Source organism: Tachypleus tridentatus, chromosome 8 (genome assembly GCF_004210375.1).
Source record: "Tachypleus tridentatus isolate NWPU-2018 chromosome 8, ASM421037v1, whole genome shotgun sequence".
NCBI lineage: Eukaryota > Metazoa > Arthropoda > Merostomata > Xiphosura > Limulidae > Tachypleus > Tachypleus tridentatus.
Window position 1 is genome coordinate 16,501,517 of NC_134832.1, and position 15,044 is coordinate 16,516,560.

The 15,044-nt window shown below is 33.3% G+C and overlaps 1 protein-coding gene across 4 annotated transcripts in view; it reads left to right on the forward strand.

Annotated features, from left to right (window-relative positions):
- Positions 1-14,127, forward strand: part of LOC143258591 (uncharacterized) — a 72,308-nt gene extending 58,181 nt beyond the window's left edge. For 3 of the 4 annotated variants that reach the window (XM_076517777.1, XM_076517778.1, XM_076517775.1), the window contains exons 3-4: positions 12,539-12,674; positions 13,446-14,127. In XM_076517777.1, coding sequence (XP_076373892.1) covers positions 12,539-12,674; positions 13,446-13,540 — 231 coding nt within the window. In that variant the 3' untranslated portion in view covers positions 13,541-14,127. The remainder of the gene's footprint in view (positions 1-12,538; positions 12,675-13,445) is intronic. The other variant, XM_076517776.1, reaches the window with a different exon arrangement.
- The last annotated feature ends 917 nt before the right edge of the window (positions 14,128-15,044 follow it).

Sequence of the window (15,044 nt, forward strand, 5' to 3'; positions counted from 1 at the left end):
GCTGGTGGCTTATATTTCTCTTTCTTCTTTTAACTGTTGCTTAATCTAAAGTTGAACGCTGTCATAAGTAGATTGTTTAATAATATTTATATGGTCAGATATTTTATTCAACACATTTTAGATACATCTTTAGCTCCGTGTGATATCTTATAAAACATTATTACAATGGAGACCCATTGTCTAGGTGCTGACTGTACTTTCAAGTTGTTAACAACAAAGTATCTAACAAAATGTAATTATACAATTATTTCCCCGACTTTTAACTCGAAGATGACCCTTCTTCTGATGAACAATAGTTTCCTATAAGGCTCTTTCTTTTTCCTTCTGATTTACATATCTCTTTTGAAACTATCGTTTTTTGACTAAAATCTGTAGCGATCTTTCTGAACAACACAAGTTCTCTCGCCGTGACGTGCACCAATCTCACGAGATCACGTCATATCTAATATTGATATTAACATTTATCTTCCATGCTGTGTTCTGTTCTTTTATTGTGATCTATATCCTTCCGCAAGACATTATATGATGGATAAAGTTTTGTCTCGATAACGTTAATTCTTTTTTTTTTTTTTTAGTGTTGAAAAGAAGAACAAGAAATAATAGGCTGTCTTATTTAACTGTGAATATATATATATATACACACTTATTGCCTTTTCTTCCTATAATATCCAATTAGATTGCGTCTTCACCAATTTTTCAAACGGTCTTCTATCGTCTCATCATAAATGTCTCACAAGCTGTCTTTTTCTTTTTTACATGATTAGAAACATTCTTTTTAGTTGCTGTCCTCCCTTTATGGAATCAGAAATTCTCTTTTAGCTTTTTACCTCTCTTGATTTGATTAGAAACCTCATATTTACTATTGTCCTCCCTCGATATGATCAGAAATTCCATATTAGCTGCTTTCCTCTTTCGATTTGATTAAAAAACGTCCTTTTGCTACTATCTTCTCTCTATGTAATCAGAAACAGAAATCTTCCTCAGCTGCTGTCTTTTCTCTATGTAATCAGAAACGTCTCTCATTTTTTCTCTGTGTAATCATAAACCTCCATCAGTTGTTGTCATTTTTCTAAGTAATCATAACTTCAACTGTTGTCTTTTCTCTATATAATCTGAAACCTACTTCGGTTGCTGTCTTTTCTCTATGAAATTAGAAACTTCTCTTAGCTGCTGTCTTTTCTCTATGTAATCAGAAACCTCCCTCAGCTGCTGTTTTTTCCCTACGTAATCAGAAACGTCCCTCAGTTTTCTCTGTGTAATCATAAACCTCCATCAGTTGTTGTCATTTTTCTAAGTAATCATAAGCCTCCTTAAGCTGTTGTCTTTTCTCTATATAATCTGAAACCTACTTCAGTTGCTGTCTTTTCTTCATGTTATCAGAAACTTCTCTCAGCTGCGGTCTTTTTTGTATGAAATCAGAAACATCCCTCAGGTGCTGTTTTTTCTCTATGTAATAAGAAACCTCTCTCAGCTGTTGTCTTTTCTTTATGTAATCAAAAACGTCATTTAGTTGTTTTCTTTACCTATATAATTAGAAACGTCCCTCAGTTGTAGTCTTTTGTCTATGTATTAGAAACCTCTCTTAGTTGTTGTCTTTTCTCTATGTAATGAGAAATCTCCCTCAGCTGTTGTCTTTAGTCTATGTTATCAGAAACGTCCCTTAGTTATTCTTCTCCTCTACGTAATCAGACATCTCCATCAGCTGTTGTTTTTCTCTGTGCAGTCAGAAACCTCCCTCAGCTTTTTTCTTTTCACTATGTAATCAGAAACTCCCTGAGCTGTTTCCTTTTCTCTATGTAATCAAAAACCTCCTTCAGCTGTTGTCTATTTTCAAGGTGATCAAAAATGTCATTTAGTTGTTTTTTCTCTATGTATTCATAAACCTCCATCAGTTGTTGTCGTTTCTTTAAGTAATCATAAACCTCCGTCAGCTGTTGTCTTTTCTCTATATAGTCAGAAACCTCCCTCAGCTGCTGCCTTTTCTCTATGAAATCAGAAACGTCCCTCAGCTGCTGTCTTTTCTCTATGTAATCAGAAACCTTTCTCAGTTGTTGTCTTTTGTCTATGTTATCAGAAACCTTCCTCAGCTGTTGTTTTTTTCTCTATGTGATAAGAAACCTCCCTCAGCTGTTGTTTTTTCCATATGTAATCAGAAACCTCCATCAGCTGCTACCTTCTCTTTATGTAATCAGAAACGCCCCTTAGTTGTTTTTCTCTATGTAATAAGAAACCTCTCTCAGCTGTTGTCTTTACTTTATGTAATCAGAAACGTCATTTAGTTGTTTTCTTTATCTATATAATTAGAAACGTCCCTCAGTTGTAGTCTCTTTTGTCTATGTATCAAAAACCTCTCTTAGTTGTTGTCTTTTCTTTATGTAATCAGAAATCTCCATCAGCTGTTGTTTTTCTCTATGTAATCAGAAATTTCCCTCAGCGGCTGTCTTTTCTCTATGAAATCAGAAACATCCCTCAGCTGCTGTCTTTTTTATAGGTAATTAGAAACGTCCCTCTGATGTTGTCATTTTTCTATGTAATCAGAAACCTTTATCAGTTGTTGTCTTTTCCCTATGTAATCAGATATCTCCCTCAGCTGCTGCCTTTTTTCTAAAAAAAATCAGAAACTCTTCTTAGTTGTTTTTACTTTATGTAATCAGAACCTTACTTCAGCTGTTGTCTTTTTTCTAAATAACCAGACACCTCTCTCAGTTGTTGTCTTTTCTGTATGTAATCAGAAATTTCCCTCAGCTTTTGCCTTTTCTCTATGTAGTCAGAAATCTCTCTCAGCTGCTGCCTTTTTTCAGTATAATCAGAAATGTCATTTAGTTGTTTTTTCTATGTAATCAGAAATGTCATGTATTTGTTTTTTTTCTACGTAATCAGAAATCTCCTTCAGCTGTTGCATTTCTCTATGTAATCAGAAACCTCCCTCAGTTGTCGTCCTTTTTCTAGGAAATCAGAAACTTCCCTCAGATGTTCTCTTTTCTATATGTAATCAGAAACCTCTCTCATCTCCTAATTTTCTCTATGTAAGCAGAAACGTTCCTTAGTTGTTTTTATCTCTATGTAATCTTAAGTCTCCCTTTAGCTGTTGTATTTTCTCTATGTAATCACAAATCTCCCTCAGCTGCTGTCATTTCTCTATGTAATCAGAAACCTACATCAGTTGCTGTCTTTTCTCTATGTAATCAGAAACCTCTCTTAGTTGTTTTTTTTTTGTGTGTAAATAGACATATCTCTCAGTTACTGTCTTTACTCTACGTAATCAGCTGTCGTCTTTTCTCTGTGTAATCGGAAACCTCCCTCAGCTTTTGTGTTTTATCTATATAATCAGAAACCTCCCTTAGTTGTTGTCTTTTATCTATATAATCAGAAACCTCTTTTAGTTGTCTTTTCTTTATGTAATCAGAAACATCCCTAAGCCGCTGTCTTTTCTCTATGTAATCAAGAACTTCTTTTAGTTGTTTTTGTATGTAAACAGAAATATCCCTCAGTTACTGTCTATACTCTATGTAATCAGAAATCTCCCTCAGCTGTTGTTTTTCTCTGTGCAATCAGAAACCTTCCTCAGCTTTTTTCTTTTATCTATGTAATCAGATACCTCCCTTAGCTGTTGTCTTTTCTCTATGTAATCTGAAAACTGCGTCAGTTATTGTATTTTCTCTACGTAATCAGAAACCTCCCTCAGCTGCTGTCTTTTCTCAGTGTAATCAAAGACGTCCCTTAGTGTTTTCTCTATGTAATCAGAAACCTACATCAGTTGTGGTCTTTCCTCTATGTAAGTAGAAACATCCTACAAGCTGTTGTCTTATCTTTATGTAATCAGAAACCTTTCTCAGCTGTTGTTTATTCGTTATGTAATCAGAAACGTCTCTTAGTTTTATCTCTATGTAATAAGAAACCTTCTTCAATTGTAGTCTTTCCTGCACGTAATCAGAAACCTCTCTTAGTTGTTGTTTTTCTCTGTGCAATAAGAAACTTCCAACAGCTGCTGTCTTTTCTATATGTAATGAGAAAACCTCTCTTAGTTACTTTTGTGTTTGTGTAATAGAACCTAATTCGTTGCTGTGTTTTCTCTATGTAATCAGAAACCTTCCTTAGTTACTGTCTTTACTCTGTGTAATCAGAAATTTCCACCAGCTGTTGCCTTTTATCAATATAATCACAAACTTCCTTCAGCTGTTGTCTTTTCTCTATGTAATCAGAAACATCCCTTAGTTTTTTCTCTATGTAATCAGAAACCTACATCAGTTGTGGTGTTTCGTCTATGTAAGCAGAAACTTCCTTCAGGTGTTGTCTTTTCTCCATGTAATCAGAAACGTCCTTTAGCTTTTTTTTTTTTTTTACGTAATTAGAAACCTCTCTCAACTGCTGTCTTTTCTCTATGTAATCAGAAACCTCCCTCAGCTGTTGTATTTTCTTTATATAATCAGAAACCTCCATCAACTGCTGTCTTCTCTCTATGTAATCAGAAACGTCCCTTAGCTGCTGTCTTTTTTCAGTGCAATGAGAAACGTCCCTTAGTTGCTTTTTTATGTGATGAGAAACGTCCCTTAGTTGCTTTTTTATGTAATGAGAAACCTTTGTGAGTTGTCTTATTTCTATGTAATTAGAAATCTCCCTCAGCTGCTGTCTTTTTTCAATGTAATCAGAAACCTTTCTCAGTTGTTGTCTTTTGTCTGTGAAATTAGAAATCTTCGTCAGCTGCTGTCTTTTTCAATGTAATCAGGAACGTCCCTTAGTTGTTTTTAATCTATACAATCAAAAACTTGCCTCAGCTGTCGTCTTTTCTCTATGTAATCAGAAACCTTTATTAGCTGCTGTCCTTTCTCTATGTAATCAGAAACCTCCCTCAGGCGCTGTCTTATCTCTATCAAACCAGAAACGTCCCTTAGTGTTTTCTCTATGTAATCAGAAATCTACATCATTTGTGGTGTTTCCTCTATGTAAGTAGAAACCTCCTTCAGCTGTTGTCTTATTTCTATGTAATCAAAAACCTCCCTTAGCTATTGTTTTCTCTCTATGTAATCTGAAACCTACACCAATTTTTATCTTTTCTCTATGTAACCAGAAATTTCTCTTAGTTGTTGTATTTTCTCTATGGAATTAGAAACCTCTCTCAGTTGCTATCTTTTCTCTATGTAATCAGAAACCTCTCTCAGTTGTTGTCTGTTTTTTATTGTAATCAGAAACGTCCCTTAGTTGTTTATTAATCTATATAATCAAAAACGTCCCTCAATTGTAGTCTTTTGTCTATGTAATCAGAAACCTTTATTAGTTGTTGTTCTATCTCTATGTAACCAGAAATCTCTCCCAACTGCTCTCTTTGTCATAAATGTCCCTTTGTTGTTTTTTCTTTAAATAATCTGAAACCTCTCTCAGACGTCGTCTTTTCTCTATGTAATCAGAAATCTCCGTCAGTTGTTACTTTTCTCTGTGTATTCAGAATCGTCCCTCAGCTGTTATCTTTTCTCTATGCAATAAGAAATCCTCCTCAACTGTCGTGTTTTCTCTATGTGATCAGAAACCTCCTTCAGTTGTCGTCTTTTCTCAGCATAATCATGTATCTGCCTTTTTTTTAGATGTTATTTTGTTTTTATTGACTTCTATTTCTTGGTTATTGTTTTAATTATTTAGTGAAATCCATAAGCATTTTCGAAATATGTTGTAAGTATATAATTATATAAAAAGACAATATTAACAATTTTTCTTCATTATATCGTAAAAAAAAATTCTGTTGAGTTGAGTTTTTGTATAATATTATACACGAAAAACTTGTTTATTCAAAGTTTTGTTGAAGTTTTCCTATGTTAGACAATGTATTTTGCCAATTAATTAAGATATTGTTCCACCACATTATTTTGTTGATTGGTTTACGTCGCGAATGCTCATAGGATAATAAACAGGAACTATTTATTTAATCCTATTGAAATAAATTTGTTATTGTTAGAGAGATTCCGTTTCTGTAGAAATACGACGCCAATGAAAATGTCACCACTGTAATAGTTACTAATAAAATAGTTATGTTTGATATAAAGGGTACCTACAAAGACACAATATTAATCTTGAGCTCATCCATCAAAACCCTTTTACGTAATAACATAAAATTCGCCTTGAGAACCGTATTGCAGTAAAAAAGTAAAAATATATCAGAATAAATGACTCTGAACTGTATATAGTCATTGTTTTATATATATATATATTCTAAAATCTACATCTTTCACAAACAATTGCTTTGAAAGTAATGATGTTTCGGTTTGAGTTGAGGTGATTTATTCCCATGCAGGGCATCATATACCCTTCTCTACCTAAGCTTTGAATGACAGTTGAGTATTTCGAAAGTAAAACCAAGAAAAAATAAAATAAGACACTGAAATAATAAAGAAAAAAGACAAAGCATCGAAGACAACAGTTAGCTGGACTTAAAAAAAGGAAATGCGATTCTCAGCTAAAACTTCGAACATTGGACAGCTATCTAAATTAGAAACCACAACAACATAAAACAATTAGATACACACATATATATGACAAGAAGATTCTTTTGCTTAAGAAAACAATTTTTACAATATGATGTTACTCATTTTCTACATATTCTTAGCTGTTTTTTTACTAGTTCCTATATCTATCATAGTTATTCGTATGTTTAAAAAAATAGAAGGTGGCATAGTTCTTTAACTGTAGAAATTGTCATCGTCGCTTTTCAATGGCACTTTTAAAGGTTTGTGATACTAAGAATTGAGCTTACATACCCTTGGTAAGTATAGCATAAACAGCGCATTGTGTACAATTGGGGTAAGAAATAACAAAGAAACAAATTTTTGAAATTAATACTTTTGTTTATATAAAAGGTGGAGACACAGCAAAAACAACTCATATTTAATTAGTATAAGACAGGTTTGTTTTTCATTTTTTAAAATACTTTAGATATTTTCTTCCATTTGTCTGTGCAACATAAGTGTAGGTATACTTCGTATTTCTAAGTTATACTGAAAGAGAAACCACTTGTAGCTGGACTAACGATTAACCTATAAAAGCAGAGGCAAAGGTTTTTTGCATGTATGTTATGAGACATCTTATAGAATGTATAAAACTTGGAAATATCCGCTTATGATGGTGTTTAATATTACCAGAAGGTTGTCTGAGTAAAGCATACGAACAAACCAATAAACAAGGCTTAAAAAACATGTCATCAAATAATTGTGACAAATCGTTGAAACTAATGATTATTACAGTATATTAATCTCAATTAGGGACTTCTGGCACTTTTTTATAAGAATATTTACAGTTTCAGAATAGTTAAAAATTCAAGCACATCTCGTATGCCATCAACAGAATCAAATATGTGTTCATAATTTAAGTCCTTCTTCATTTATAAATCTGCTCATTTCTTCAGCACATTTTGATGAAGTAAAAGAGAAAAAACGAGTTTTCCTTGTAACAAAAAAGAATCAAATGTCGAATATTCTACATTAATATAAAATGAGACTCTACAAAGTCGATACGGATAAGAGCATTGTTGGAAAGCTAGTCTGCTTCAGAAGGTCGTTGATTTGGACAACCTAGAATGACTTGTCAAGTCGGAATTATTTGTAAGCGTCTGTACCGATCTACTGGGATTACCGAGGAAACGATGAGTACCACCATAATTTCATTCTGCCGCCATTTCCATCTACACAAAAACCAGCAGATTGGAGAAAGTTCTTGTGGCGCCGCCTATAGGGGAATAAAGGTAGGTGATTCAGAGCTTGTTATAAAATGTCGCCATACCGCAAAGGAAATGAGAAAGAGCTTTTAGGAGCTGTGATTGGACAGTGGCTGTTACGTTTATAAGAAAAGAAAAATATGAAAGCATAATCTATTTATAGATCACACAGCAGCCCAGTGTAAAACTCAGATTTTATTAAATGATAATATATATAAATTACTGTAACTTCAGTTTGTGAGTCATGGCCACCACAAGAAATCCACACTAAAACTGAATGATAAGTTTAAGAGAACCGTGAGATTGTATGAAGTGGAATTCATTTTTATTGTAATTTTGTCTGTTTTGGAAGCACAAAGCTTCACGATGAGTTATCTGTGCTCTTCACACGACGGGTATCAAAACCGTGTTGTAAAAGTGTGAGTCCGCAGACATATTCTTGCGCCACTTGGGGACGATTTTATAGCTACTGTTAGTGGTATTCGAAACATTAAGTAAAACTCTCATTATTAGGTTTTTAAATTATCTGAGAGTATACTTTATGAAGAAAATTACGATTTGAAAAAAAACAATAGTTAACTCACTGCCATTCACGAATTATTTAGTTTATAAAAATACCTTACCGATCTGATCAGACAAATTCGTAGAATTACAGAACACGCTCTAACATGTGATGGGAAACTTTATATGAAACTGAAGTAAAACATGATGGAAATTTTCGTATCAATTTCAAATAAGATATGGCAAGAAACGACATGGCAAATAGAAATAAGATATGGCGAGGAAACTGAAATCAACTTCCAGTGAGAAACTTTGTATCAAACTTGAGTAAAATACGCCAGAAATTTTCGTACCAAGTTCAAGTTTTGTTTCCTTGTTAAGTTTTGTAACCCTCATGTTCTATCCTGACAATAAACTTCGTACTAAATATTTCCTCTTTTAATAACTACACAAAAGAACGATTTTTGTATCGTGTTAACGTTATGATTTTGTGCATTAATGAGCTTAATTACACTTCACAAAAACAATGTTCAAAATCCAGTTCTGCGTGAAACTATTTCCTGTCAACTGATTGTCACGATGACGTATTATTACTCTACACTGCAATTTTCATTGTAACCTTTACTAAGTTTAAAGTTTGTTTGTTTGTTGAATTTCGCCGAAAGCTATTAGAGAGTCATCTTTGCTAGTAATTCCAACTTAAGAAGTGATAGATTAGAGGAAAGGCAGCTAGTCAGCACCGCCCGCCGCCAACTCTTTTACCAAGGAATAATGGTAATTATCAATATAATGCTGTTATGGCTAAGAGGGCGATCATCTTCGGTAACGAGATTCGAATCCGTGATCTGCAGGTTGCGAGTCGAGTGCCTTGAACATTAGCCCATGCCATGCTTCCCAATGTAAATAAGTCATGGTGAGAAAAAACTCAAACCAAACCCAAGTAAGACACGGCAAGAATCTGCAACCAAGCATATTTAAAGAAATTTCATATCAATCTCAAGTAAAACATGTGGGGAAACCTCAAACGAAACTCAAGTAAGCCATAACGGGAAAACTCAAATCAAAGTGAATGAAAATAGTGAGAAGCTACATATCAAATCCAAGTAATGCATGGCGGGAAACTTCATACTAAACATTGAATCAGTGTGAGAATATTTTAAAAGTTGAATAAGAGAATAATTCCGTCATTTGATTACAACTAAACATATCAAAATTCGTTCAGCCAACAAATCAGAACTCCTTTCATTGTTTCTAATACAGTAGAAGTTTTAAAATTTAGTGTTGAAGAATCTATCATAAGTAAGCGCATGCAAAAAGGAAAAATTATTAAATTTAAATAACCAAATAAAGCACAAAAACCAGTAGGATAAAAATAAATATTGCTATATAGACAGAAATAATGCACAGTAAATAACGTTATATTAATATTTTTAGGATAACAAAACATATTTATACACCTGATATTTGTAATTATATTTTTATAAATAAATGTTTTAAATTTAATGTATCATACACTGTCTAGCTTTTTATTATGATATATTTTTATTTTTATCTTTTAGTGTCATGATGATATCAACAAGGTGAACCATAGACGATGTGTAATACCTGAATAACCTTTCATGTTTTAATAACCCACACACAAAAAAAAGAATTTTGTATAGTGTTAACGTTATGGTTTTTGTGGATTACTGAGGTTAATCGCGACAAAAACAATGTTCAAAGTCGAGTTCTGCCTGGAACTATTTCCTTTCAACCGTAGTTATTCTGATAGCCACGATTACCTCTTATCACCATACACTGAAGTTTCCATAGTAATGTGTTTCTGCTAAGAAAAACAAGATCAGTTTTAGACCATTCGTCTTGATAAATTATCCAAAACCCTTCTTGGTTTTAAAGATCTCGTTTAGGCAAATTAAAAGCGCGAAGATATACTGAAAAAAATCGGGAGTCTTAACTGGTATGTGGTCGAATGTGCTTTCTGTGATTAAATGAAACAAATGGTCATTTTACAATATTTTCAGCATGGCGGCCGGATTTTCTTTAATAGTCATTTTTCACACAGACGGCGTCATTAGCTGTAATTTGCAGTACGATCGATCTATTTTTGGGATATATAACGAAATTTTGAATATTACGTCATTTTCATAATAACTACTACTGATTTTAAGATGTGGTTGAACGGTTGTGAGCCTTCGTTGACTTCAAATCCTTGTTTATTAACAAGTGATATGGCCATTTCTACTACAATGACCTTATGATTCGGAAGGTTCTCTTTCGTAACCATAGCTTTAGTTTCGCAAATGTTACTCGAATTGACTTGGAGCGTTATCATGGTGCTTGTTATTGTCTTACATGCTCTGCATATATGAGGTTTTCCTCTTCCATTTTCGTGAAAAGCTTGAAAGGATCCTTTTTTTCAAAATATTGCGTTCTTTGTTTTACGTTGCTTAAAAATGTCTATAAAAAATTCAAAGACTCTAAAAGATGCCTTCAGCCATAAGTTTCTGTGGCGACACTGCTTTGTAGAATATTTGGGAAAATGCTATGAAACAAGCATAAAGATGCTAAACATGTCGTTTGTGGTACTGCGTCTCATATCTATAGTGTGGTGGTAATGATAAAATACACACAAGCCATTCACATAAAGTACAAATAAACCTCTTTCTAGAGATATTTTAAGGCGAAAACGTGACTTTTTATCTCTCTAGCAAGAAAAAAATATATAAACGAGTATTTCAAAAATGTATTTCAATTATGAATGGCTAATTTCACTTTTCAATAAATACAAATTATATCCCGAGGAAAACAAGGTAACCTATATTTTAATGAGCTTACGATGTTGGAACTAATTACAGAAATGATAAGAAAATGGTATAAAAGCACCCCCACATCCCCTTTGCCATCTGTAAATGAATTGCACCAGAGTGAACTTTTTCTTAATAGTTTACAGTATGATTGGTTGCCATGCAACCAACAGGAAAGTGCCAACTCAGCATAAAGATATGATATATCCATTATTAGTCTTATTTATTCAGTGTTGATCCACTAGTTTGATGTGATGTACAATAATAGTGCAGAACGCAGAGTTCTGGTTGATTAATTGTCAAACAATTGTAGCAAAACACAATGATTCATTAGAAGTTGTATTCAAGACTTTAATGCTGGTATGTAAAACTGTTATCATTAATAATCGGATTGGCCCAGATAGAACAATGAAACTCTTCAAAAGTGGTTTAGAATATCTCAAGGTATGTTTGAGATAGAGGAAGTCTAACACATAAATTGTTAATAACCTGGTTGTAAATAATGGTACTAAAGTTATTTATACACTAATAAAATGTACATTAATACAAATAAAATGTACATTTATACAAATCCCCCCTCCCCTCTAAAGTAGAATAGCAGCAAGTTTGCTGACTTACAACGCTGGAAACCGGGTTTCGATATCCATGGTGATCACAGCACAGACAGCCCATTGTGTAGCATGTGCTTAACTGTAAACAAACATTAATACAAAATTGTTTGCATGTATATACAGCTACTCAGAGCTGTTGCTGGGAAGAGGTAACTACTCGAAAACGTCCAAATGGTATCAGGCCACAAGAAGTGCAATGAGATATTTAAAATAGTCTCAGCGATAGTCAACGAAAGTTTATTCTGTGGTGGAGAGAAAACGGTATTATAGTCACTGTACAATATGTAAATTTGAGTATTATTTGATGCTGGATTTTAATCATCAGTGTCATTGATCTACAGAAAACTGATGCCAATCTGACTGGTGACAAGTACAGGGAAATACTGATCCATCATGTTCTTCCCTTAGGAATACAACTCATTAGGTAAAGCCTTATCTTCCAACAACACAATATAAGCCCTTGTATAGAAAAGTACATGATGATGAAGACGTTAATGGAACATTCACATAAGACACTTGGAACAATATTCCACTACTGTGGAAATTGATAAAGTAGACCGAAACAAGACGACAGGTTGTAACGCTCTGTGTGTGTAATGCAAAGCGCTCGCATACAAAATGCTATTGCGTCATACAACGCATTACTTTTCGTTTTTGTTCTTGTATTTTCTATGATTATGTTTTGTACCATTAACAAATCGACTCCACCCAGTTGTCCTTACCTATCGTTTGTGTCTCCTGTGCGTGTGTATTACGCCTGTGTTCCGTAAATATTTCCGTTACTGCATACACATATAAATTGCAATAAGTCAGTTTCTTTGTGTTCGTTTGTTACAAATCACTGCAGTTTCGGAACATTTTCTTGTGCTAACTGATAATATAGAGCGTTATAGCTATTTTGATATCTTGCTATTTTATAACAGCTTAGCAGATCAGACAATATGACAGTATACATCAGGGACGTGCAGGTGTCAGCAGGAGGGATATTTGAATGTGAAGTTTCAGCGGATTCCCCTTCTTTCAGGACAGCGGCACTCCAGAAAGTTATGATGGTGGAAGGTAAACATAACAAACGGTTAATTAATTCACTTAAAATAGTTCTATAAATAGTTACCTAAATACGAAGTACTAGGACTAACACAGTTAATGCCATTTTTCTATTTATCAGTAGAACCTGAACGAAAATAATGTTATCTATCAGTCATTTTTACTGTCTTAGTTGATGTACGCATACTAACAAAGTGGTTTCTTAAACACACGTCCTTCGGTGGAACAACGGTAAGTTTTCCGACTTATAACTTTAAAATCCAGGATTCGATTCTTCGCAGTAGACATATAAAATAGCTCAATGTGGCTTTACGCTAAAATAATCAACCGTATAAATAAACCTCGGTGGGACAGCGGTAAGTTTTCTGACTTAAAACTCTAAAATCCGCGGGTCGATTCCTCGCAGTGTACACAGCAGATAGCTCAATGTGGTTTTTTCTAGAGCAAACAAAGTTAAATACAAGGTGTTATGGAGGTTACTGAATTTGGCCATAAAGGTTTGGAAATACAAGTACAATAAACAGACAATAAATAATTTTTAGGTGAAGATCACACACTAGATGGTCAATATATGACCACATATAAGTTGAATTATTAATATTAAATAGACCTTGAGTGAAAAATTAAAACCATTTTCGTATATTCTAAGGGATATTCGATTCAAAGGTTCAAATTAATTTGAAATATTAAACTATATGTACTTAAATCTGATGCACTTCGAAATAGTTTCAGTAAAAATACTAGTTTAAAACTTTCTGATTTACTTGCTACTTCTTATTGCAGCATCTGGAACAAATTCTTCGTACTTTGCTGTTAGTTTCAGTTTGGTGGTGGCTGGCCTGATAATATCCTTAACAACAGAGTTTTTCAGTCTCTGACAGGTTTTGGATACAGAGCAAGATGAGTAGAGAAAGAAACCTGATATACAGATCGAAGAATTCGACAGACTGTCGAAAAGTTTAGCTTTTGTGTTCCTTCACAAAACAACAACAACTAAAAAACTTTGATAATATGCTCATTACGTGAAGGATTGTGGCCACACTAGAAAATTGTTTAAAAACATTATCTAACAAGTTTGTAATTCTACTCGGTAAAGTTTCGACTTCTACAGTGTATGTGACGAGATCTTGCACGTGACCTGAGCGTGTTTGGAAATGAGTCTATTCATTCTAACCTCGATTTTTTTCTTTTGTTTGCAAGGTTTTATTTTGTATTTCGTGTTTTCTAGCAGAGGATTATTTCCAGTCCATGTTAAGCTATATTAGACCAGTGCTATTTGAATTGTGGCGTTGTTCTCTTGGTGTTTGAGTAATCGCTAGAAGTTTGTAGTTTTATCAAAAGTATTATATTTCTCTTCACTGAGATGATTAAAAAAAATTAGGTGAAATTAGGTAAATGTACTCACACGACTACAGCGTAAAATAAACTTGAGAATGTCCTATCTAAATAAACTATGTTGGAAAAATTTGTGAAGTTTATAGTTATTTATTTTAAATATAATATACACATAACTAAAAAAATAGGTTGTATATTTAAAGTAATAAAGCGAGTTTATGCGACAAGAAATAATACGATATGTAATAGAACATATTTACTATAAATCTGCTTCAATGTACAACACATTTGTTTTCTAGAGTTAAATACTTTACAAAAAGTAAATATATCTCAAATATTTCTTTCTCTTCAGCGCACACTTGCCTTGCATTTTAGAGGATTCATATTCACAACTGTTTATCAGTTGACATTCAACTGGGAATAATTTAACTAATTTGTTGTAATGATGTATCAAGTTATTTAGGAGCAAATGGCTCATAATTTCACGGTTTAACAATACACATCAAGAAAAATGCAAACGAGACAGTTTTCGTAATAATAGTAACAATAAAATCTAGCAATTATAACTGTGTGTTCTAATATAATGTGATACACATACAATAACGTTTCTTTCACATTTCAATTCCTTGACGCTTTAATCAAGATTCTGTTTTACACTGTAGAATTTAAGTTAAACTGTGTGTTCGAATGGGTCTTAACGGTTGATAAATTACACCTGTATCTTGTGGTTTGTTATTATTAGTTTTTTTAATTTATCCAAGTGTAATTTACACGTTTTATTAACACTCTCCAACTCTGAGGTATTTATTGCATATACCAAAAATATTTTCACGGAATGGCTACATATAAAGTTCGGATGACATATGTTGGTAACAATATTGTAGGTTGAAAACCTTTCTAAAACAGTCTTACACACGCCTGGCAACAGTCAGTTGCAAACTCTACTTTGTTAACCTGAAGATGGATGGAGGAAGGCCGAAACATTGTTCTCTGCTTATCAATAAAAGTGTTAATACCAATACAAGCCATTGTGAAATACATTTTTAT